Source organism: Dermatophagoides pteronyssinus, unplaced genomic scaffold (genome assembly GCF_027571235.1).
Source record: "Dermatophagoides pteronyssinus isolate colony J.1.1.1.1 unplaced genomic scaffold, Derpt_VIB-CSIC_2022.12 sq0002, whole genome shotgun sequence".
Lineage (NCBI taxonomy): Eukaryota > Metazoa > Arthropoda > Arachnida > Sarcoptiformes > Pyroglyphidae > Dermatophagoides > Dermatophagoides pteronyssinus.
Genome location: NW_027461526.1, coordinates 3884028 through 3907454, shown reverse-complemented (window position 1 = coordinate 3907454; position 23427 = coordinate 3884028). Strand labels below are relative to the sequence as shown.

Genomic DNA, 23427 nt, shown 5'->3' with positions numbered 1-23427 from the left:
GTTTGCATAAAGTCTCTTCCTATTTGAAAAATTTATTGAAAATCGATTATCATACTTTTTTTTCACTCTGTGTACACACATGCAAAAAAACAATCGGTATTCATTTTCAAATACTTTACGATCATTAACATTTTTTTTATAATCAAAATTATTTACGTTTCTTTTTCATTCATTGACTATTTCCGTTTTGAAACGATCTTCATTTATTTTCATCATTAGAATATACTTGAACGAATCTATAGAATAGACCATATCTTGCTCCTTGCATTCATTTTTTTTTACAAGGAAAATAAAAATTTCAACTACCTTTTTTTTCTGTAGAATTCATATTCATAATAATAATAATAATCATAATCATCAAGCATTCACCACACCACCACTCATAGATACTTTTGATTCAACTTTCTTCGAATCAAAGTAGTCTCTTGCACCGATTTTTTTCTAATATTTTTCCTTTTCTCTTTTGTTGTTGTTGTTGTTGTTGTTGATCATCAAATTCGATCAATCAAATGTAAGTGTAGTAATGATTTTTTTTCTAGGCAAATATAGTTTGTAAAGAATATTATTATTATCAATATTATAATCAAGAAATCAAGTTAGCCATTTATATCGGTATAACCATTATTTGTATCCCTTAGCATTATTATTATTATTATTATGAAGAATTGCCATCATTATTATCATCATAATTCTTTATTTTAACAAAGCTGGTAAGTTTTTGTTGTTGTTGTTGTTGAAAACTGTCTGTGTGTGTGTGGGTGATTCTAAAAAATAATAATTTTGTTGATTCAAATGAATAAATCCTAGATTAAATTATCATCATAATAAAAAACAACAAACAAAAAAAAACATTTTCAAAAGTTAAATAAAGATGGTTCTTTCAGCCAACAATAAAGTGGATGTGATGGGACGTCCTGCACGTAGCCCATTAAATCGTATCGAATCACCAACTGGTTCAATTAAATCGAATAACAGTGATGATACAACTGATAAAGTAAGATTGAATGATGATTTATTACATATGATCATTACCAATAATTTGAAAAATATCACTCAAACATCAACAACAATTATAAATAACAAACAAAATTATTTAACAACAAAAAAATTACCGGAAAATAATCGAATCGATGATCATTATGTAAAAAACAAAAATTATAATGATAATTTAAATATAAATAAATCTTTTAATACAACACAGAACGGATTCAATACTGATAACATTATTAATTCGGATATTTCTGATTATATGAAAAAGAATAATCAACGAATGAATATAAATAATGGTAATAATTTGATTAACGATAGTGATCCAAAAAAAACGATGGCTGTTGGTGCTGGAAATTTCAATGTAAATAATAAAGAAATGTCAACCATGTTGGATTCGAATCGTGTCCGTATGATGTCCGTATATTTCAATTATTCATCTATTGTTTCACATGCCATTAAAGATTGGTTCGATGTATGGAAAATTTTTAAAATGTTTTTGGTCATTCATATTTGTTTTCTGATACAATTTTTTTTTTCAATCAGGGAACTGTACGCGGTAAACTGGGATCCGAACAAATACTTTATGATAATGTTTTACTTTTCGTTGCCTATATATATTGTGCTCGAAATCTTATGTTGGCATTTATCGAAGATATTGAACTTCGAGCATGGTTAGGCGAAGGTGAACGTGTTCGTCCATTTCGTCAATTGATTATGGTATTAACCATATGGTCAGTATATATGGTTGCCATACTACGAAACTTTCGTCCAAATATATCACGTAAGCGACCATTATCATGGTTAGAACCATTTCGTGTTCTTCGTGGTGAATCGACACCCAAATCTTTTGGTCTAAGTGAACCGATGTTAAATTCCTGGTTTGAATATTCAATATCAATGTGGCGTTTCTATTTTGCTTTTGCTTTGATGATATTGACAATTGTTGTATTGCAAACATTGGGCATGCTACGACATCGATGGAATAGTTATCATGATCCACAATCAAAAAATTGGTATAATATTATGTTACTTTTCTGGACGTTGGTACAGATTTTCTGGGCATTTTTGATCAGCGCCTATTCATATATTTGTGTAGTTTTTTTCAACTCATTATGTTATTATTTCCGTATCCGCTATGAAAAGGTGAATTAAATTGAAAGAATCTAAAAAATATTTGAAAAAATTTTCTTTTTAAATCTAAATAGGTGAATGAAGATATCGAAATTATCATCAATAAACGTTTGAAAGCAAATGAACGTGTTGCATTATTACATCATATTTTAGTTGAACATAATTCTTTATGTTTGAAAGTAGCTGAATATAATAAATTCTGGTCATCACATCTTATGTCCACTTATTTCTTTTTGGTGGCTGTTATTTGTTTCAGTTCATTTCAGGCGTTTTTTACCGCCAATCTTGTTATCGTACGACTTTATATGTTTGGTGTGGCACTTTTAGCCGGTTATATTATTACTCGAATATCAGTTTCGGCTGCAATCATGTCAAATAGGGTATGTGATTTGAACAAAAAAAAATTCCATTGTCAATCATCATTTTTTTAAATTTCAAAATTTTAGGCACATGAGCCATATGGAAGGTTGATTCGAGTAACGTTTGAAAAATATCCTGTAGAATTACAGATTCAGCTACGTATGTTTATTCAACGAACATCTGGACCAACTATCGGATTCTATTGTTTAGATGTATTTGAAATTACTTATACAACATATGCTAGCGTAAGTATTTAGTTTATTTTTTTTTCGAAAAATGAACATAGAAATTACTATCATCAATATAATTATAATTAATAGATATTGGCAGCATTGGGACAAAATTTCTTGCTTATTGTCGATTTTGTACGATCATATGCCGAAGTTGGTAAAGAATTTGAAGAGATATCATTCTCCGATCTAAATATGCTAACCGGTAGCGTATTCAATTCAACATTGGATGTATTGGATGAAATGGCTGGTACTCATCTTTCAGAAACATTACATTCAAATATTTCATTCGTACCATTCTAAAAATTATTGACAAAAATTCACATTCATTATATTCATTATTATTGATTAATCATAATTATATTTAGATAAACAATTTATATAGAGAAATTCTTTCACACAATGGTAGATTAAAGATACACCAAAAAAAAATATCGTTTTCATTTTGAACCAAAAAAAAAAATTTATTATTCAAAATAAAATTGTGAGAAAATTACAAATTTCATTTTTAATGAATAATCATGATGATGATGATGATGATAATGATGGTGGTGTTTGATTTTACTAAAATGATGAACGTAATTATTTGATTTTAACGTTTTCGAGGTGGTGCACTACCACGACCAATACCGCCGCGACCACGACCACGGCCTCGGCCACGTCCACCACGTCCAGCACTAGCACCACTTCTGCCCATATCACGTTTCTTTGCTTTAGCTTTCGGTGTATCATCAACCAATAATGTCTCCAATGGTAATGAATCTGGTAATATAAAATAACGGATATTATTACCGCGAACGGTCAACGAATCCAGTGTTTGTTGAGCGCCATTTTTGTTGACCAATTTAACCGTTTTAAGATGTGTATTCATCGCAACATCAACTCCTGCAATAGTTCCATGTGCCTTTTTTTATCAAATCAAAATAAACCAGTTAGTAAATTACCGAAAAAAATCAAAGAGAATTCCAAAGAAATAAAACATACCACAGAACCATTTTTCAATTCAACCGTCACCGTTTCATGTGATAATTTCATCAAAAATCTTTAACATGAAAAAATATAAATTATGAAAACAAACTAAATCATCTTTAATTAAATGACTTACCGAACTAATTTCATGATTGATAAATTGAATGGAATGAAAAAAATGATTAAAAAAAATTGAAATTTGACAAATTTATTGGTTCATTCACTTGAATACTAATCACATGCTCATTGATGCCGACAGAAGAATAAAAGATTTCCAATAAACTTTCTGGCGAAAAAAAATACAAAAATTTCGGAAATATTTTTTTTTTAAATAAATTTAATTATAAAATTCTTGAAAATGAGACAAGACAAAACAATTTGCAAAGCCTTAAATAACAGAAAGAATCACAGTAAAATAATTGATTGATTAGCCATTTATATCGGTGAATAAAGAAAATAAATAAAAACCTGAAAGAAAATTAATTAAAGAATTAAGAATAAAATAAAATAAAGAATTGATGATAAAAAAAAGACTATGTGCATTCACTATTTAGCATCAATTTTACGAAGGTGTGTGAAAAATTTTTTTGCTGCTGATGTACGACATTGTCGACGATTATATCCACGGCCTTCAAATGTTCCATATGGTTCGACTGTTAAATTAACAACCATTTCCATTTGATTAGTTGATTGTAGTTTTATTGATTGTGCAACTTGTGTTACATCACTGAATGAATGCATCGGATATTCAACATATAAACGATTGATTGGCATTTTGGGTCGATTTTTTAAAAAGTGGCCTTTGATATAAATATTCGGTTCAAAAAACAATTACATAAAATTATTATTAAATACATACGAATTTCATAGATAATCATTCGATAGACAACTTGCCATACAATGTCCAATTTAAAATCACAATCAAAATAAACGGCAGCAATTAATGCTTCGAATACATCGGATAAAACTTTTGGAACATCTATTTCATCAACATTTTCAGAATTAAATTCTTCTTGTCCATTGCTAATCAATTCAAATAATGTTCCAATAGAATTATAGCGAAATTTTTTGATAAATTTTGCAATCATATCCGTCATAGCAATGGATGAATGTCGAATATATTTATAAAGCTGATATTTAGCCATTATATGTGCATAAAACATATTATTAACCAATGCTGATCGTATATCAGTAATTTCATGTGGACTTAATCGTTCATCACAAACAAACAGATACATTGTAATTAAATGATCAAGAATTGCATCACCACAGAATTCCATTTGTTGATAGCTTGGTATCATAATCGAATTAAGTAAATCGGAACGACCATATGTAGCATGTGTGAATGCTACGACTATTGCGAAAGAAAGAAAAGAAAAATCTTTGATTATTATCATATTTCATTGATATACTTACGTAAATAGTATTTGTTGTTAAATTTATAATCAATAATTTTTTCCACTTCATCCAACATAGATTCACAATAAAAACGTTCAAAAAGATCTGAATCATGTTTTATTGGATTAAGATTGAATAATTTTTCTTCAATTTCAAACAAAGGAATCTCTTCAATCGATTCCTTATATTGATAAATATCAGTAATGATTATTGGTTTTTTCGGCTGTAAATGTTTTTCAAGATCAATTTTTGCTTTTGTCGGATCGAATGCTTTTAGATCAAGATATTCTAAAAATGCTAATGCAGTAGATGCAGATCCATGTATAAGAAATACACCGATCAATGCTTCAATACAATCGGCTAAATCTTTCATTTTTAATACGCTAAGATAATTATCATCATCCGTTGTATGCATGAAAGAAAAACGTTTGAAAAATAGTTCATAAATTGTTTCATTTAATGAACCGAAAATTAATTGATGAATTTTTTTCTCTAAAGCAATTTGAGCAAGATTTTGATTACTAATCAATGCTGTTTTCAATGTTGTCAATCGGCTTTCATCATATTTTGGATATTTCCAATACAAATATAATGATGTTGTCATTTTAATAAATGCATCACCAATTGTTTCATAACGTTCAATATTCCATAAATCTTGTGCTTTAGCCAATGTAAGTCCATATAATATTTGCCATGGATTTGGACATTGTATTATATCGAATGTATCGAAAAATATTGCCTCATTATCAATTGTTTCACGAATATTTCCAACAAATTTAAATATTGAAACATAACCATAATCGATTGCTTCTTGATCCGGATTAAGTTGTGCAATAAATTGTCCATAATCATCCGAAGATTTTTGTCTGTTTTTTTCATGCAAAAATGATTTAATTGTTCGAAAAAGTTTTTCAAATAATTTTTCCATTGAATCTTCCGATAATGATGTTGATGATTTTTCAATAGAAATATCTTTTTTAGGTAAAATTTCTTTTAACTTATCATTGATTGTATTTTGACGATAGATTTTTGATTGTGATTTTTCATCCATACTATCCGGATCAATTGTTGCCAATTGTTCAAACGGTAATTTTTTAACATTTAATTCAAATTGTTTTTGTTCATAATAATCAACATGATCAACACAATGATCAACATCGATACCATATTGTTGAAGTGATTGAAGAAATTCATTACATAATGAAAATTGTTCCAATCGATATAATATCAATGGTATGGCCATTATACGAAGACAAATTATTGAACTTAATGGATAAATGTACAATAATTCTCGTGGAAGAAAATTATGAAATGTTTTTTTCTTTTCATTAGTTGTTTTTATTGATCTGATCAATCCGAAACTTTCATAAAATCGACGAAAAATTTTCGAATGAATCATTGGTTGATCTGGATGACAAAGATTTCGTTTAAATTTATTGCTAAAATATTCTCTGTAAGTTTTTTGTGATTCATCTGATGACATAATATCGGTAGGTAAACGAATTTCATCAGATTTTCTAAACATAAGTTCAATTTTTTTCTGACAAAAATATCCATACAAATCAAATTCATCATCAATTTTGGATGGATCATAAACAGATATTTGTTGTTGATGATCAGGTGAAATTGATTCTAAATTTTGATTAAAATTTTTCATCATAATCATCCATTGTCGACATTTTTCCATTTGATCATAATCAATCATATATTGTTTACTATATGGTTTACGTTTAACTAAAACAATCATTATTGATTTATTTAATGAACTATTTTCAAAACGACCACTACGAAATTTTTCCAATATCAAATCGAATGCATGATAATGATGAAAATGTTCAATAAGTTCAATTTTATCTTCATTAAAAAATCTTCCACAAGGTATTAAACGAAATTTTATTGGAAATAAATTGAAAAAGAAATATGAAAATATTTCTTCGAATGGTTTTTTTGGATTTTTAATCAATAATCCAATTGATGAACCATTAGAGCCAATAAATTTTGGTTTAAAATATTGTTCATTTTGTTGTTCGGTGTATTTTTCAGTCATTAAATCAAATTCTAAAGCATAAAGATAATAAAAATCTGTTTTAATTGATGGTGATAATAGTTGAGTGAAAAAATTGGAAAATTTTTTCCTATAATCAGCCGTTTGAAGTTGTTGTTTAGATATACGAATATTTAAATCTTCATTATGTTTTTTGATTAAAAATTTTTGATCAATTATATTTAAACGATCACCTATTTCATTTTGTTGAATCAGATATATACAGGTACGATATGCACAATGAATTTTAGCTGTTCTTTGTTCGAAAAAATATCCACCAGGAATTAATTGTCCATATAATGGACTATTGGCAGGGAATACAAATACAAATGCATATTTTCGTTGATTTATTTGATCATCATCATCCTTTATGAATTGATACATTGGTAAAAAATATTCACTGAATAAATCTCTTGGTAATTTTGTTAGATATTCATTAACTAATTTCAATGAATTTAATGGATATAATGTTGATGGACCATTTTTAAAATAACCCATACTATTAATAATTGTATCCGGAATTTCTTGAGATTCTTTTTCTATATCTTGTTCTTCATCACTAGATTCTTGTAAATTATTTGCCAATTTTTGTGTTGCTTTATCAATTTTGTAAAATTCGGCAAAATTTTCTTTCATTTTTGTACGCATTTCGTTTGGTGTAAAAATAAAATAAACAGAATTTTTATCCCTTGCACGTCCTCTTGATTGTGAATAAGATCGATATGTTTGCGGTTCATCATAACGAATAACAACATTACAAACAGGTATATCGATACCTTCTTCAATGGCAGCTGTAGCCACAATAAGATTAATATTTTTTGATTTTATCATCGATCCATATAAACTATAGTGATATGGTTGATCAAATTTAATAAAATCTTTAGACGAACAACCACAAATGAATCCAGGTTTAATGAATGAATAATATTCATTCGATTGTGATAGTTGTAATAACCAAAGATAAAGAAGATTTGCATCGATACGTTCTTTAACGAATATGATTCCAGTTAGTTCAGTTTTCGTACGAAATTGATCTAATAGAAAAAGTAATATACGTATCCTATCGGATACTAATTCTTCATTAGTTAATAATTTTATATCATTAGGATTTTTAATGGCCAATTCTTTTTTAATTGTTTCAAGAATTAAAATACGAATTTGTTGCAATAATTCTTGCATTATTTCACGAAATTCAAATGACATAGTTTCCAATGAACGTATATATAATTTAATTAATTCGATAGCAAACCAAGGTCCAAATGTTTGGTATAAAACTTCTTCAATTTTTTGAAAAGCCAAACGAAATTGTTTTAGATAATCTTTTTTCTGTATCATTGAATTACAATCATTATTGTTATTCGAATTATCATCTTTATAATCATCACATTTAAAGCATTTATAAATTTTTTCAAAATCAAAATCAATTTCAATTTGAAAATAATTTATATTTTTATATTGAATAACAATTTCTTCACAATGATTAATATGATGTTCGAAATTTTTTGTCATTACACGAGAATGATAAAGTTGTTCGATTTTTTTGACTGAACATGAAAATGCTTCAATTTCTTTTGGTTTATGTGATACAATCGTAGCACTCATGCCAAGAATTTTCGGTTTATCTTTCGGATTGTTATTATTTTCTTCATAAAATTTCATTATTTGTGCATAAAAATGACCAGAATCACGACCTCTTTTTTTCGTTGCCCAATGCATTTCATCAAAAACGATTAAATTAATATTATTGAGAGTGATATATCCTTTTACCAATATATCATATAAAATAGCGGGCGTTACAAAAAATAATTGATAATTTTCCAATTTTTTTATCCAATCATTTTCACTAAAATCATCTGGATTTTGATCACCAGTAACAATTGTTATTTTACCTGGTAATAATGTTATTGCTGTTTCATATTGTTGACTTATAAGGACACGATCTGGTGCCAGAAAAAATGTTCGTTTAGCAATTGATGGATATGGACCGATCGTTTGTTCAAACATATGTCGTATCAAACATAATGCAATCAATGTTTTACCCGAACCTGTTGGCAAACAGATTAAAATGTTTCCTTTTTTGGCTTCAAGAAATAAATGTTTCTACAAAACAAGAATTCGTTTATTAATACAAACAAAACCTATTAATTATTATTAACCTGATAATCTCGAAGTTTATGTTGTCCCATTCGAATCATATCATCATCTTGATGACCATCAGTTATTAAATTGGCCATTTTTTTTACAAAGAATTTGTTTTCCTTACACTGTACACTTAACTCTTTTAAATCAATATCATCTGTACACTTGACTCTTTTGAACAATACTCATTATTATAGAATCAGACATTTCATCAGAAAAAAAATCACTTAATCCATTGCAATCAAAGAAAATGATAATAAAAGGGAGCAATGGTTAAACTACCCAAAATTATCAACAAAACTAATCGATAAAAGGTGATGTTGTCAATGTTGTTGTTATTGGATACATTGTTTTTGAACAGATTCAAAAATAAATTCAAATAATGGCGGGAAATTTAATTTAATATAATATAATCAAATCATAAAATAATTAATTATTTTGTTTGTATTTTTTTCGATTCTAAAAAATATAAATACAATTCTTGAATTTTATTTTTATTTTTGTTTCGCAAAAATTGTAAATATGTTCAGTGTACGATTATATTTGTTACAAATATTGTTAACGATGATGATTATGATAATAAATAGTTTTGGTCAAAAACAAATTTATAAATTTGATACAAAAGAACATGTTTATCCATTTATGGCTGTTATTATTCATAAAAAAAATATGTCAATTGGTTGTGCTGGTGTTGTTGTTGGAAATAATGGTGAAATTCTTGTTACGGCAGATTGTATGGATAAGTAAGTGATAATTGAAAGTAATTGATACAAAAAAACTAATAAAATACGTTTAAATAATAATAGTGTTGCTAAAAATAAAGAAAATTATTTTGTTTATATTGGCCATAAAAGATGGAATAATGATTATAAATTAATTGATAGCAAATATTCATTCGAAATTAAAGAAATAATATTTCATTTAAATACTAAAGCAAAAATTCATGAATCATTCAAAGATATTGCTATTATTAAAACAAATTTTAAAGAGAAAAAAATATCAATTCAATTTGTGTCATTTTTAATGAACGATTTGATTGATGAAAAAAATTTTAAAAATTGTCAATTAATTGGCTGGTGGAATAATGATAATGAATTAGATATAATTAAAGCAACATTAAGACAACAATTTGATATTTGTTATGAAACATATAAAGATTTTCAACAAAATACTATTTATTGTGTTGAATTTTATATTGATTGTACACGTTGGTATGGATATTTTTATGGTTCATTAATTTGTCAATCAACAATTGATCCAAAACAAAATAATATTGTATTATCAGTAGTAAAATTTAATGGATATAAATGTGAAAAACAACCTAGTAATCTTAATCTAGCATGGGCAATAAAGATAATAAATTTTATTGATTGGATCAAACAACAATTTGAAACATCAGTATATAATGAAATAACAAAAATAAAACCAAACAATCATGAACAAACAACTTCATTAACAACAAATAAATTACCATCAAAAAACAAAAATAAGAATGGTAGTGAATGGGATAATGAAAATGAAATTGATCCTTCAGAAACAGATCGTATCAATCAGATTCCTTGGGTATTTTGTATACTGATGTTGATTGGTATATCGATAATTGCATTTATGGAATGTATGCGTATTTAATATTTCAATTTCATTTCATTTGTTAGTAATAAATCAATTAAAAAATGTTTAAAATGATCAGCGAAAATTAGTGAAAAATTTGAATATTGTTTTGTTGTATTGATTTAATAATGGAACAATTTTTAGAATTTTTTTTTCTTTATTTGCTGGTAATATAAATGCAATACATTATTCGTTTTGTTTTGAAAATTTGTTAAACATGATTATCAAATGTTTAAATTGGTTTCATTTGTCCATATTATTATTATTGGTGATAATGAGAAAAAATTATGGTCATGAACAAATAAATAAAGATGATGAACAACAATTCAATGTAAAAATGTATAAATATCCATATATGGCTGCTTTTGTTGAAAAAAATTCAATGAAAGCCGATTGTGCTGGTATTGTTATTGGAAATGGAGAAATTTTAGTTACTGGAATATGTAAAGACAAGTGAGTTTGATTTAATTACAAAAAAAAATTAAATAAATAATCCTTTAATCATGAATATAGAATGGCTAAAAATCCTACAAATTATCTGGTATATATTGGACATGAAAGTTGGAATAATGTTCAGGAAGATATGGATCAAAGATTTATATTCAAAATTGATAAAATTATTTTTCATTTTAATAATAAATCAGTTAAACATATATCATACTATGATGTAGGTATTGTAATGACTAATTTAAAAAATATGCCAATACCAATTCAACGTGCATTATTATGGAATGATGATTATAAAGCAAAAAAAATTAAAAATTGTCATTTGCTTGGCTTTTGGAACAATCAAAGAGTACTTGTTAAAATTGATGTTTCAATAAAAGAACCTGATTATAAATGTTTAGAACAATATTCCGGAATCAGACAGAATGATTTTTATTGTTTAGAATATCATGTTAATTGTAAAAATTGGAATGGAATATTTATTGGTGTATTAATGTGTACAATAGAAATCAATTTCAATGAAATTAATGTAACATTAGCAATGGCTAGATTTGCTGTTTTACCTTGTGATACAAAACCTGATATTGTTGATATATTTAAAACGGAAAAAATATCCACTTATGAAGGATGGATTAAAACAAATGTTGAAACAGTATTATTTTTTGATCCAAAATCTCTAACACCAACAACAAGAAAAATGACAACAAGGACGACAACAACAATGAAAAAAACAAGAAAAAAAACACCAATAATAAATAGAATAAAAACAACAAGTGAAAAAAATTTCATCACTTCAAAAATTGATCAAAAATCTCAAAAAATACGGATGATGACAACAACTAAACAAGAAATTTTACATAAAAAGGAATCGATTGAAAGTAAAAGTAAAAGTGTATGGAATACTAAACATATATTTGATTTAATACAATTAGATCGTATTAATTGGTTTCCTTGTGTCGTATTTTTGATACTTATGATTATGGCTATATCAATATTTGCATTGTTTGAATATGCATATGTTTAATAATAAAATTTTCCCAAAATATCAAACAAAATAATAATAATAATAAAATTCATTTCATTTCAATAACAAACTTTACGTTTTTTTTCGGAATTATTGTTTGTTAATTAGAATTTTCATTTGTCGTAATTCAATTTGATAATTGAATAATTGAAAAATTTTTAGAATTTTTTTTCTTTATTTTGCTGGGAATATAAATGCAATACATTATTCATTATGTTTTGAAAATTTGTTGAACATGTCTATGAAATGTTTAAATTTGTTTAAATTTTTCATATTATTATTGATAATGAAAAAAAATTATGTCCATATGAAAGATGATGATCAATTTGATACAAAAAAATATAAATATCCTTATATGGTTGCTTTTGTTCAAAAAAATACAATGAAAGCTGATTGTGCTGGTGTTATTATTGGTAATGATGGAGAAATTTTAATTTCTGGAATATGTAATGAAAAGTAAGTTTTTGATTGAATGAAAATAAAAATGACAGAATTAAATTACAAAAAAATTTTTAATTCATAATTTTTTTTTGTTTGTTAAATAGAATGGTTACAAATAAAGAAGATTATTTAGTATATATTGGACATGAAAGTTGGAATAATGTTCAGAAAGAAATGGATCAAAGATTTATATTCAAAATTAATGAATTTATTTTTCATCCAAATACTAAATCCGTTAAAGATGTAGCATACTATGATGTTGGTATTGTAAAGATTAAATTGAAAAATACAATAATACCAATTACACGTGCATTATTATTATGGAATGATGAGATTGAAGTAAAAAATTTTAAACAATGTCAATTAATTGGCTATTGGAACAATCAAAGAATATTAGTTAAAATCAATGTTTCTGTAAAAGAAAAATTTGATGATTGTTCAGCACAACTTTCCGGAGGCAATCAAAATGATTTTTATTGTTTAGAATATAATGTTGATTGTACAAATTGGTATGGAATATTTATTGGTGTTGTAATGTGTACAATAGAAATCGATTCAAATGAAATCAATGTAACAATATCAACAGTTAGATTTTCTATTACACATTGTAATGAAAAATCTACTGCTGTTTATTTAAGTACTACGGAAAAAATATCTATTTATCAAGAATGGATTAAAACAAATGTTAAAACAGTATTATTTTTTGATCCAAATGAAAAAAATTTTTTCACAACAAAGAATGATCCAAATTCTGGAGGAAAACAAATAATAACAACAACTAAAAAAACAATTGCAAATAATGATACTGGTTGGGATATTCATCATACATTTGATCAATTAAAAATAGAACATATAAATTGGTTTCCTTGTATTATATTTTTTATACTTATGTTTATGGCCTTATCAATATTTGCATTGTTTGAATGTGCATATATTTAATATTTTTTTTAAAACATTCAAAAAAAAAGAATACAATAATTATAAAATTAAAAAAAACAAAATAAAATCATCAATTTGAAACAAAATACAACAATAACAAACTTTACTTTTTTTCTACTGAATAGTTCTAAATTATTGTTTGTAAATTGGACTTTTCATTTGTTGTTTCACATCTGAATATTTTTTTCATTAGAATTCTATTTGATTAAATAATGGAACAATTTTTTTTTTGGAATTTTTTCCTTCATTTTGATGTGAATATAAATGCAATACATTATTCATTTTGTTTTGAAAATTTTTTTGGTGAACATGTTTATTAATCATCATTTAAATATGTTTTATTTGTTCATATTATTATTAATGATAATGAAAAAAAATTATTGTCATAAACAAATGAAACGTTTGAAAAAAATGTTTGCTGATAGTGAATTACATTTTGATGGTAAAATATATAAATATCCATATATGGCTGCTTTTATTAATTATGATACATTGAAAGCCGATTGTGGTGGTGTTGTTATTGGAAATAATGGAGAAATTTTAATTACAGGATTATGTCATCAAATGTAAGTTTGGGTTGTAGTATAAGATATAATGTTAGAATATGATTTCGAAAAAAAAAAATTATTAAAATTATCATTTTGGTGGCTATATAGATTGGCTAAAGATCAAGGAAAATATTTTGTATATATTGGACATGAAAAATGGAGTGAAACTCGTGTGGATATAAGATTTATATTCTATATTGATGAAGTTATTTTTCATTATAATAATAAATCTCATTTAGATATGGCATACTATGATGTTGGTATTGTAAAGATTAAATATGACGATAAGCTAATACCAATTACACGAACATCATTATTATGGAATGATGAGATTGAAGTAAAAAATTTTAAACATTGTCAATTGCTTGGCTATTGGAATCTTGACAGATTACTTGTTAAAGTCAATATGACTATGAATGAACAATGTTTCAATAATTTTCCCAGAATCAAAAAAAACGATTTTTATTGTTTAGAATATCAAGTGGATTGTACAAAACAATATGGAGAAGTAACTGGTGCATTAATGTGTACAATAGAAAACAATTCAAATAAAATTAGATTAACAGTAGCAACAGCTAAAATCGATGTTCCAAAATGTAATGATCGTACTGGTTTTAAATTAATTTCGGAAAAAATATCCAATTATCAAGAATGGATTAAACAAAATGTTGAAACGGTATTATTTTTTGATCCAAACCCAAAAAAAACAATACCAACAACAACAACAAGAAAAATAACAACAACACCCACAACAACGACAACAACAACAACAACGACAACAACAACAACAACGACAACGACAACAACACCAAAACCAACAACAACAACACCAAAACCAACAACAACAACACCAAAACCAACAACAATAACAACAACAACAAGAAAAATAACAACTGAAAAAAATATCATCATTACTACAATAATTGATCAATATTCTCAAAAACAAACAACGGCGATAAGCCAATCAAATATATTGCATAATAAATCAATTGAAAGTAATAATACTGGATGGGATTTTAAACGTACATTTCATCATCTAGCAATAGATAAAATCAATTTAGTTCCTTGTGTCGTATTTTTCATTTTTATGTGTATAGCTGTAACAATGTTTGCATTTTTCGAATGTTTATATATTTAATATTTTTTTCAATAAATTACAAAAAATAATAATAATGGAATAAAATTCATGTTTTAAATATAATAGTAGAAAAAGTTCAAGTTAAATTCTATTTGATTGAATAATTCAATAATGAAACAATTAATCGATGATTTTTTTTTGTGTTCCAGTGGCAAATATAAATACAATTCATCAATCCTTTTTTGTTTTGAAAATTGTATGAACATGTGTATCGTACGATCATATTTGTTTCATTTATTAATTTTATTAACAATAAGAAAATATTTTGATCAAAATCATCGAATTGGACAGCAATTTATAGCCGTTTTTATTCACAAACAAAACATGTTTGCTAATTGTGATGATGTAGAAATCCTGGAAAAAGAATCAATAACCATAACTGAAAAAAATTTCTTCAATACTATTAGATCAAATTCTCCAAAAATCCAATATAATAAATTACAACAACAAAATAATAATTCAATTGAAAATAATGATGATTCGGAATATGAACGGAAACTTGAAATTCAGGCAAAAAATCATAGCAATTGGTTTCCTATTATTGGATTTTTATTAATCATATTTATGGCTGTATCGTTATTTGTTTTTCTTGAATGTTAAAATGTTTTTTAGCATTAAAAAAATAAACTTTTCATTTCATAAATTCTATTTGATTGAATAATTAAATTAATTGAACATTTTCGTTTGAATATAAATACAATTCATAAATCAATTTTTTGAATTTGAAAATTGTCTTCAAACATGTCCATTGTACGATCAAATTTGTTTAAATTGTTCGTATTATTATCAATAACAAAATGTCATTATGGTCATTATCGATTTATGGCTGCTATTATTCATAAAAAAGAAATGTTAGCCAGTTGTGCTGGTATTATTATTGGATATGATGGTGAAATTTTAGTTCCAGCAAAATGTATGGAAAATATGTAAGTGTTTTTGTTGTTGTTTGAATGATGAAAAATCTCAAAAAAAAAAAATTTAATCCAAAATGATATGTAGAAATAGAAATAAAGCCGATTATTTTGTTTATATTAACCAAAACAATTGGAATAATAATTATCAATCAATTGATAATAAATATTCATTCGAAATCAAGGAAATTATTTCTTATTCAAATGTTAATAAACCATTCAACAATATGGCCATTGTAAAAACTAATTTTAATAAAAAAAGAATATCAATATCACGTATTACATTTTTAAATGATCATATGATGATGATGGATGTAGGAAATTTAAAAAATTGTCAATTCATTGGATGGTGGCATAATAATACACAACTTGTTACAATAAATGTTTCATTGAAAAATCAATATGATAATTGTATGAATTTGTTGAAAAATGTTGAAAAACAAGATATTTATTGTTTAGATATACAAATTGATTGCATTCATTGGTATGGACATTTTTTCGGTGCATTAATTTGTGCGATACAAATTGATACAGAACAAATGTATGTAGCATTATCTGTGGCTAAATTTTTTATTCAAAAATGTGAATCTGTTAATAACATTGTATATGTGGCATTTAAAATATCGAATATTAAAGATTGGATTAAACGAAAAGTTCAAACATCATCATTTTTTGATCCAAATTTGATTAAAAAAACAAAATCAACAATAACATTGAATGAAGAAAAATTCATTCATAATCGAAATAATATTCAACATAAAGAATCTACGAACAAACATGAACCAAATTTATTTGAATTCAATAATACTGGATGGGATTTTAAATTTGTATTTCATTATTTAGCAATAGATGAAATTAATTTGGTTCCTTGTATTTTATTTTTTGTACTTATGTTCATCGCTATATCATTATTTACATGGCTGGAATGTGTATATATTTAATATAATTTAATATATTTCAAGAAAAAAAACAAAAACAAAATTAAAATTAAAATTATCATTTCATTCAATCCAATTCGTTTTGTTATTACCTTATCATTTTGTTGTGAATATTTTTCAATTAGATTTTCTATTTAATTGAATCAATTAAATAATGGAACATTCAATGATTTTGTTGTATTTTGCTTGAAAGTGTAATATAAATACAATTCATCGAATGATTTGATTCGAAAATAATAACGTTAAAACATGTTTAATGTTGTACAACGTTTATATTTGTTTTTATTATTTATATTATTATCGATAACGATAAATTATTGTCAAAATCGAATAAAACGATTTGCATACAATGGAAACGATCCATTAGAATATATTCATCCATATATATGTGCTTTTATTCATAAACAAAAAATGTTAGCCAATTGTATGGGTGTTCTTATTGGAAAGGATGGAGAAATTCTTGTTACAGCAAATTGTATAAATGTGTAAGTAAAAAATTTGAAATTTCTGAAATCCAAAAAAAATATATAATTTTATCATTAAATTATGCACTGAATATATAGAATTGCAAAGAATAAATCAAATTATTTTGTATATGTTGGACATACAAGATGGGGTAATAATTATCGATCAATTGATGATAAATTTGTATATGATATACATAAAATTATTCCACATTTATATGATGAAACTGGAATTCATGATCCATTTCATGATCTAGCCATTGTTAAGATTAGATCAAAAGATAATTTGATGCCTACTTCACGTGCTTTATTATTATTTAGCAATATAATGGATGTAAAATTTTTGAAAAATTGTCAATTTATTGGATGGTGGGAAAATAATAGAATTATTTCTAAAATCGAAACTTCTTTAAAAGATAATTATGATATTTGTCTTAAATCGTTTAAGGGATTTGAAGAAAAAAATATTTATTGTTTAGATGTATTTATTGATTGTCAACAATTTTATGGAGATTTTTATGGTTCATTATTCTGTGTGTTAAATGTTGATTCAAGTGAAATGAACTTTTTATTATCGATGGCTAAATTTGTTATTGAAAAATGTGAAAAACCATCTGAATCTGTAAACAACGTTTATGTAGCAGTAAGATTATCAGTTTTTAAAGAATGGATTGAACAACGAATTGAAATATTAGATTTTAAATTGCCACCTATGGTATCAACATTTCCAACTGAAAAAACAACAACTTCCAAAAATCAAAGAAATAAATCAGTAATCGATTTTGGTTTTTGGGATTTTCGAATTTCGATTGATTTTTCATTAGATAATCTCAATATATTTCCATGTTCCATATTTTTTCTACTTATGTTTATAGCATTATTGTTTTTTTCATTTATTGAATGTGCATATCTTTAATATTTTTCCAAAAAAAAAACATTGAAAAAATAATAATAAAATAAAATTCTTTTCATTTCAATCTTAGGTAATTGAAAAAATAAAATAGTTAAAATGACATGATGAATGTTTGGAATAAATTTTTAAAAAAATAAGTAGCTATAGTTTATGCGAAATTTTCGTGTAATTTTTTAATCTCAAATTTTTCGAACATAAGTAACATAAATGTTCGAAAGATGATGAAGGTTTGATTTTTATGAATAAAACGTCAATACATTAGTTTGATTACCACGCATCAACATAATTGGCGGCATATCTCGAGTTAATGTATCTAACCAAGCCATATATAATGATGGTGGACAGGTATCTTTTCTTGGCATTGGTAATGTCCTGAAAAACACAAATACAAAAAAAAAGTTTATATAAAAATCTTTCGTCAATTCAATTCAATTCAATACATACATTACAATCAATCGAGCATCTTTTGAATGTTGTAACAATAATTCTCGCAATCGTATATTTCGATTATTCTGTTTTTTTTTGTGATAAAGTAAAAATATTTAATTGAAGTTACAAAAAACAAACAAACAAATTTTACCTTTTCTTTGAATTGTTCTAAATCATCGTTTGTGATTAGAAAATCTTTACATTCGTTTTCTTGTTCATCATCTTTTTGTAAATATTTTTCAATTAAATTATCAAATTCTATTTTTGATTCTTCTTTCGGTGGTTTCAATATATCAGTAATTAATGTAACTGATGAGAAATCGATACGAAATTTCGATAATAATGTTGCCATATTTCGTTGTTCGATATCTAGTTCGGATTGTTTGTTGGCCAAAGCAAAAACACGAAGTTTACATCCATTCCATTGTGGATTTGAACGTATTAAATAAGGCAATAAAAGAGTAAGACCACCATCATCATATAGCCACCAAACATCAATACATGAACCTTTTGGCTGTTTTGTCAGAAACAATCTTGTTCTTGGATTTGAAATTTCCAATTTAGGATTTTCTGAATCAACATTTGTTGATGAACTATTCATATCATCGGTTAATGGATCATCGAGATTTGTTGTTTTATCATTATCGTTTCCATTTTGTTGCTGTATCGATTGATTATGGCGAAAAATTACGATCGATAAATGATAATCGAAAATAGTGCTAATAATCAATGTAGAATAAATATAATTAATTTTTTTTTTTGTTAAATAATTCACTTAAAAAATTAATCACGTACTGAATAGTGTTGAAATAATCAAGCAAGCATTTTGATTCACAATTATTCCAATCGGTTTTAAATCCTAACATAATAATATTTGGTCGTAATTTTCCAATTCCACTTAGTTGAATTAATGCACGTGAACCTTTATGAAAATCATTTTCTTGCATAATATCGACAAAAGCTTTAATGTTTTGTTGCATTAGCCATTGATTTGAATCGTTTTGTAATTTGAATTGTGTTCGAACAGAAATTGGTTCGATTACAACATTACCACATAATAATAAGCCACTATTTTTTATAATCAAATGAGCAAGATCAACATGATCAGGACGATGTTTTGGATGGCCAGATAGGAAAAGAATTTGTGGTCGATAGTTTTTTACATGTTCAGGTACGGCATTCAAACGATGAACCGAAGTTAATGCTGAACGATAAGTTTGTGCTTGTGTTGATGAGCCCCAATTTACATCTATTGAATAATAATGTCATTATCAATAATATCAAATTGAAATGTTTAGATATAATTACCTGGTTTACGATAAAGAATCCACATGTAGAGAACTAAAATTATCAAAAATGTAAGTAAAGCTGTCGACCAGCTAGTGATGAACATGACCAATGTCATCAAAATAGCACTAATTAGTGACAACCATTGATTATAATAACGAAAACTTGGGCGAAAACCAGGCGATCGAGAGAAACTAGCATGAAAACAGGAAAAATTGATCAAAGTATATGCGGCCAGAAAGAAATTCGAAATAATCGGTGCAATTAGATTCAATTCGCCCAATAGACAACAACACATGGCAATAGCAAATGCGAGTAAGTAGCCCGGTCTTGGTTCATTATTTGGACCATATCCTTTGCCAAAAAATGATATATACGGAAACAAGCGATCATTACATAATGCTTGAAATACTTTTGGTGCGGAAACCAGACTAGCCAATGCGGATGATAAGGCAGCAGCAAATATACCGGCATAAATAACAGGACCAAACATAGACATCATTTCTACAATCTGATAATAATTTACCAAACCATATGAGCAACTAGTGTTAGGACAATTTTGAACTGCTTCGAGTACATTTGGAAGTAATCGACCGGTTTGGTTATCACTTATGATCAATTCTACAAGGCCATTTGCATCACGAACAACATTTGCATTTACAATAAAATGAAATGCTATGTAAGTGATTGTTGTAATTCCTATGGCTAAAAATGTTCCTTTGGGTATAGCTTTGGATGGATCTTTAAGATCACCGGAAATATTAGCACCGGCAAGAATTCCAGTTGCGGCCGGAAAATAGACAGCAAATAGGGAGAAAAAATTATTACCATTACGATAATCGGACATCATATTTTGCTTAAGTATTTCAGCTGAAACAAAAATTAAAATTAATAATAATGGTAAGGATGTGAATGAAATAATAACATACTATTCCAACCAAAATAACCACGTGCAATTTGCTGATCATTGACTGGACCAAGAATGGATCCGGCAATAAAATCCAACATAGCGGTCACCAAGATGATCAACAAGAAAACTTGTGCCTAAAAAAACAATTGAATTATCAATAAATTTAATTATAATCATCAATTACTTTGGCTTCCCAAGCAGTACCGATGAAAACGATGGCCAACAAAACGACCACTGTAATACAGCTTATAATTCGAACCGTGTTGATTGATTCATCTTCAGGCCAAACAACATCTCGAAAAGTTTCGGCAAAACCAACTGTATACATGGCTACAGCTACGGCATTTGCTAATGAAAATATGATTCCGATGGCACCACCAAATTCTGGACCCAATGATCGACTGATCATATAATATGTTCCACCACCTTTAACTTCGCCATTTGTACAGATAGCCGACATTGACATGGCAGTTAATGTTGTACAAAGTGAAGCTAATAGAATGATCAATATGCCATAAATAAGACCAGTCTGTCCACCCACCCATGATAATCGAAGAAATAAAATAACACCCCAAATGTTGAGCAAATTTCTAACAAGTACACCTTTGATCCAGCCAAATTTAACAACTTTGGATGGATCGAAATTGTCAGCCGGTGATACGGGAAAATTCATTCCTTTTTCATTTGAATTATCCAATGAAATACTTGTTTGATTTCCATGTAATTCATCCAATGTTGGTCGATTACCATGACCGTGGCCATGAAATCGAACAATAGACATTAGATTACGATAGAATTCCATTCGTGGTAGAGCTTCACGTGTATAATTTTTAAAACTTTTTAAATTTTTTGTATCATAATGAGTACCGTATGCTGAATTAGATCGAAGTGTACCGTTACCATCATCTTGATCCGGTGTTTGTGGCTGCTGTTCATTTGAATCTTTATTATCTTGATCCACTTGATAATGAACAGATAGATGTTTAGCATTTTTAGCATGTTCATTCGATTCATTTTTTATGATTTTTACATTTTCATCATTATTTTTAAACAATGGTATTGATTCATTTGGATGATTATCATCATCATCATCATTTGAAGGCAATTCTTTATCACGATTCATAATTGGTTATATATTCGTTGATTGTTATTTCAGATTAAAAACTAGCTGACAACTACAATTGATCACACAAATGAACAAAATTGAAGACGAAATTGAAAACAAATGACTTTGAAAAAAATGATGTTTAAACAAAATTAAATTGTTACAAAGGAGAGAAAAAAAACCCGTTTAGCACAAAAAAATTAAATTAAATTTTCTGGTCACGCAAAGCGCCAAATTAAAGAAAAAAGAAGAGGAAAAAAACGTTAAATCCAATAGATCCAACAATAATCAAAAAAAAGAAAAAGAAAAAATTCATTCAGGGTCATTTGGTGTTGAAATAGTTTCTTTTCCAAGCTAGGTTCTTTTGTGTGTGTGTGCATATCATTTGAATACAAAGAAGACGACAAAAAAGAAAAACACGATGAAAATATTCGAAAATGAAGACCCAAAGAAAAGCTTCACAGAACAGAAAAAACGAAGAAGAATCTTTGGGTAGCGGCATTGATTTTCGAAAAAAAAATATAATTATAGTTTGTTTTATTGTAAATGTAGGGTGTTGTCACATCACAAACAAAAACATTAAATTCATCAAAAAAAAATACACTAAATTATTCTTTTCTTGTCAAATTCTTGGTAGTCGAAAAAGAAAATAAATGTTTCAATGTATGCATGTGTTATGTACATGTGGAATTGTTTTTTTTTTTGAATCACATTTTGTTTATATTAAATCAAACACATATACTCGCATTCAAAAAACCGTTGTAAGGTGAATGGATAAAAAATGTATTTTTTTCATTCAAAATACATTTGTCGTAGAAGAAGGCAAAAAAAACTGAAAATATCAAAATAGAAACAACATTTTTTTTTCAATAGACAGATAACATACAAACATGGTTTCGAAGTAACCACAAAATTCAAAATATTGTTGGCATGGACGCACAAAAAAAATCGTTTTTTTTTACATCGTATTTTTTATTTTGATTTCATAATGATGATAACCATGGTTGACCATGGTGTTAAATAACCATTATTTCGTTTTCGGGTTTCGGTTAACAAAATTG

The 23427-nt window shown here is 26.5% G+C and overlaps 10 protein-coding genes across 14 annotated transcripts; 7 read left to right on the top strand and 3 right to left on the bottom strand.

Annotated features, from left to right (window-relative positions):
* Positions 1-283: 283 nt before the first annotated feature.
* LOC113792012 (uncharacterized) lies at positions 284-3128 on the top strand. Of its 5 annotated transcripts, none has more exons than XM_075824773.1 (8): positions 289-511; positions 639-710; positions 808-1141; positions 1202-1462; positions 1534-2133; positions 2196-2501; positions 2568-2726; positions 2802-3128. In XM_075824773.1, the coding sequence occupies exons 3-8, from the start codon at positions 872-874 to the stop codon at positions 3012-3014; spliced, it is 1809 nt and encodes a 602-aa protein (XP_075680888.1). In that variant the 5' UTR covers positions 289-511; positions 639-710; positions 808-871; the 3' UTR covers positions 3015-3128. The 5 variants fall into 5 exon arrangements, with proteins under 5 accessions (XP_075680887.1, XP_075680888.1, XP_075680889.1 ...); XM_075824774.1 differs by having other exon boundaries at positions 296-511; positions 808-994; XM_075824775.1 differs by having other exon boundaries at positions 297-511; positions 808-994; positions 1259-1462.
* A 15-nt stretch (positions 3129-3143) lies between these two features.
* Positions 3144-3962, bottom strand: SmD1 (small ribonucleoprotein particle protein SmD1). Its single transcript, XM_027341918.2, has 3 exons — positions 3817-3962; positions 3696-3753; positions 3144-3615 (listed from the first exon to the last, which is right to left on the bottom strand). The coding sequence occupies exons 1-3, from the start codon at positions 3828-3830 to the stop codon at positions 3304-3306; spliced, it is 384 nt and encodes a 127-aa protein (XP_027197719.1). The 5' UTR covers positions 3831-3962; the 3' UTR covers positions 3144-3303.
* A 134-nt stretch (positions 3963-4096) lies between these two features.
* On the bottom strand, positions 4097-9576 carry LOC113792003 (endoribonuclease dcr-1-like). Its single transcript, XM_027341869.2, has 4 exons — positions 9279-9576; positions 5097-9222; positions 4540-5034; positions 4097-4480 (listed from the first exon to the last, which is right to left on the bottom strand). The coding sequence occupies exons 1-4, from the start codon at positions 9354-9356 to the stop codon at positions 4227-4229; spliced, it is 4953 nt and encodes a 1650-aa protein (XP_027197670.2). The 5' UTR covers positions 9357-9576; the 3' UTR covers positions 4097-4226.
* Positions 9577-9760: 184 nt separating this feature from the next.
* Positions 9761-10947, top strand: LOC113790109 (uncharacterized). Its single transcript, XM_075824781.1, has 2 exons — positions 9761-10004; positions 10068-10947. The coding sequence occupies exons 1-2, from the start codon at positions 9784-9786 to the stop codon at positions 10888-10890; spliced, it is 1044 nt and encodes a 347-aa protein (XP_075680896.1). The 5' UTR covers positions 9761-9783; the 3' UTR covers positions 10891-10947.
* Positions 10948-11097: 150 nt separating this feature from the next.
* Positions 11098-12364, top strand: LOC142646323 (uncharacterized). Its single transcript, XM_075824931.1, has 2 exons — positions 11098-11325; positions 11386-12364. The coding sequence occupies exons 1-2, from the start codon at positions 11147-11149 to the stop codon at positions 12341-12343; spliced, it is 1137 nt and encodes a 378-aa protein (XP_075681046.1). The 5' UTR covers positions 11098-11146; the 3' UTR covers positions 12344-12364.
* A 206-nt stretch (positions 12365-12570) lies between these two features.
* On the top strand, positions 12571-13789 carry LOC113790120 (uncharacterized). The gene is made up of 2 exons (XM_027339745.2): positions 12571-12799; positions 12889-13789. Exons 1-2 carry the CDS (start codon positions 12579-12581, stop codon positions 13721-13723), a joined length of 1056 nt encoding a protein of 351 aa, XP_027195546.2. The 5' UTR covers positions 12571-12578; the 3' UTR covers positions 13724-13789.
* Positions 13790-14019: 230 nt separating this feature from the next.
* On the top strand, positions 14020-15428 carry LOC142646270 (uncharacterized). Its single transcript, XM_075824693.1, has 2 exons — positions 14020-14289; positions 14380-15428. Exons 1-2 carry the CDS (start codon positions 14033-14035, stop codon positions 15407-15409), a joined length of 1287 nt encoding a protein of 428 aa, XP_075680808.1. The 5' UTR covers positions 14020-14032; the 3' UTR covers positions 15410-15428.
* Positions 15429-16062: 634 nt separating this feature from the next.
* LOC142646271 (uncharacterized) lies at positions 16063-17296 on the top strand. Its single transcript, XM_075824694.1, has 2 exons — positions 16063-16335; positions 16409-17296. Exons 1-2 carry the CDS (start codon positions 16151-16153, stop codon positions 17259-17261), a joined length of 1038 nt encoding a protein of 345 aa, XP_075680809.1. The 5' UTR covers positions 16063-16150; the 3' UTR covers positions 17262-17296.
* A 173-nt stretch (positions 17297-17469) lies between these two features.
* Positions 17470-18720, top strand: LOC113790198 (uncharacterized). The gene is made up of 2 exons (XM_027339836.2): positions 17470-17743; positions 17822-18720. Exons 1-2 carry the CDS (start codon positions 17508-17510, stop codon positions 18636-18638), a joined length of 1053 nt encoding a protein of 350 aa, XP_027195637.2. The 5' UTR covers positions 17470-17507; the 3' UTR covers positions 18639-18720.
* A 73-nt stretch (positions 18721-18793) lies between these two features.
* LOC113790177 (solute carrier family 12 member 2-like) lies at positions 18794-23067 on the bottom strand. Its single transcript, XM_027339814.2, has 7 exons — positions 21446-23067; positions 21281-21395; positions 20373-21221; positions 19860-20313; positions 19216-19783; positions 19080-19147; positions 18794-19007 (listed from the first exon to the last, which is right to left on the bottom strand). Exons 1-7 carry the CDS (start codon positions 22382-22384, stop codon positions 18872-18874), a joined length of 3129 nt encoding a protein of 1042 aa, XP_027195615.2. The 5' UTR covers positions 22385-23067; the 3' UTR covers positions 18794-18871.
* Positions 23068-23427: the final 360 nt, after the last annotated feature.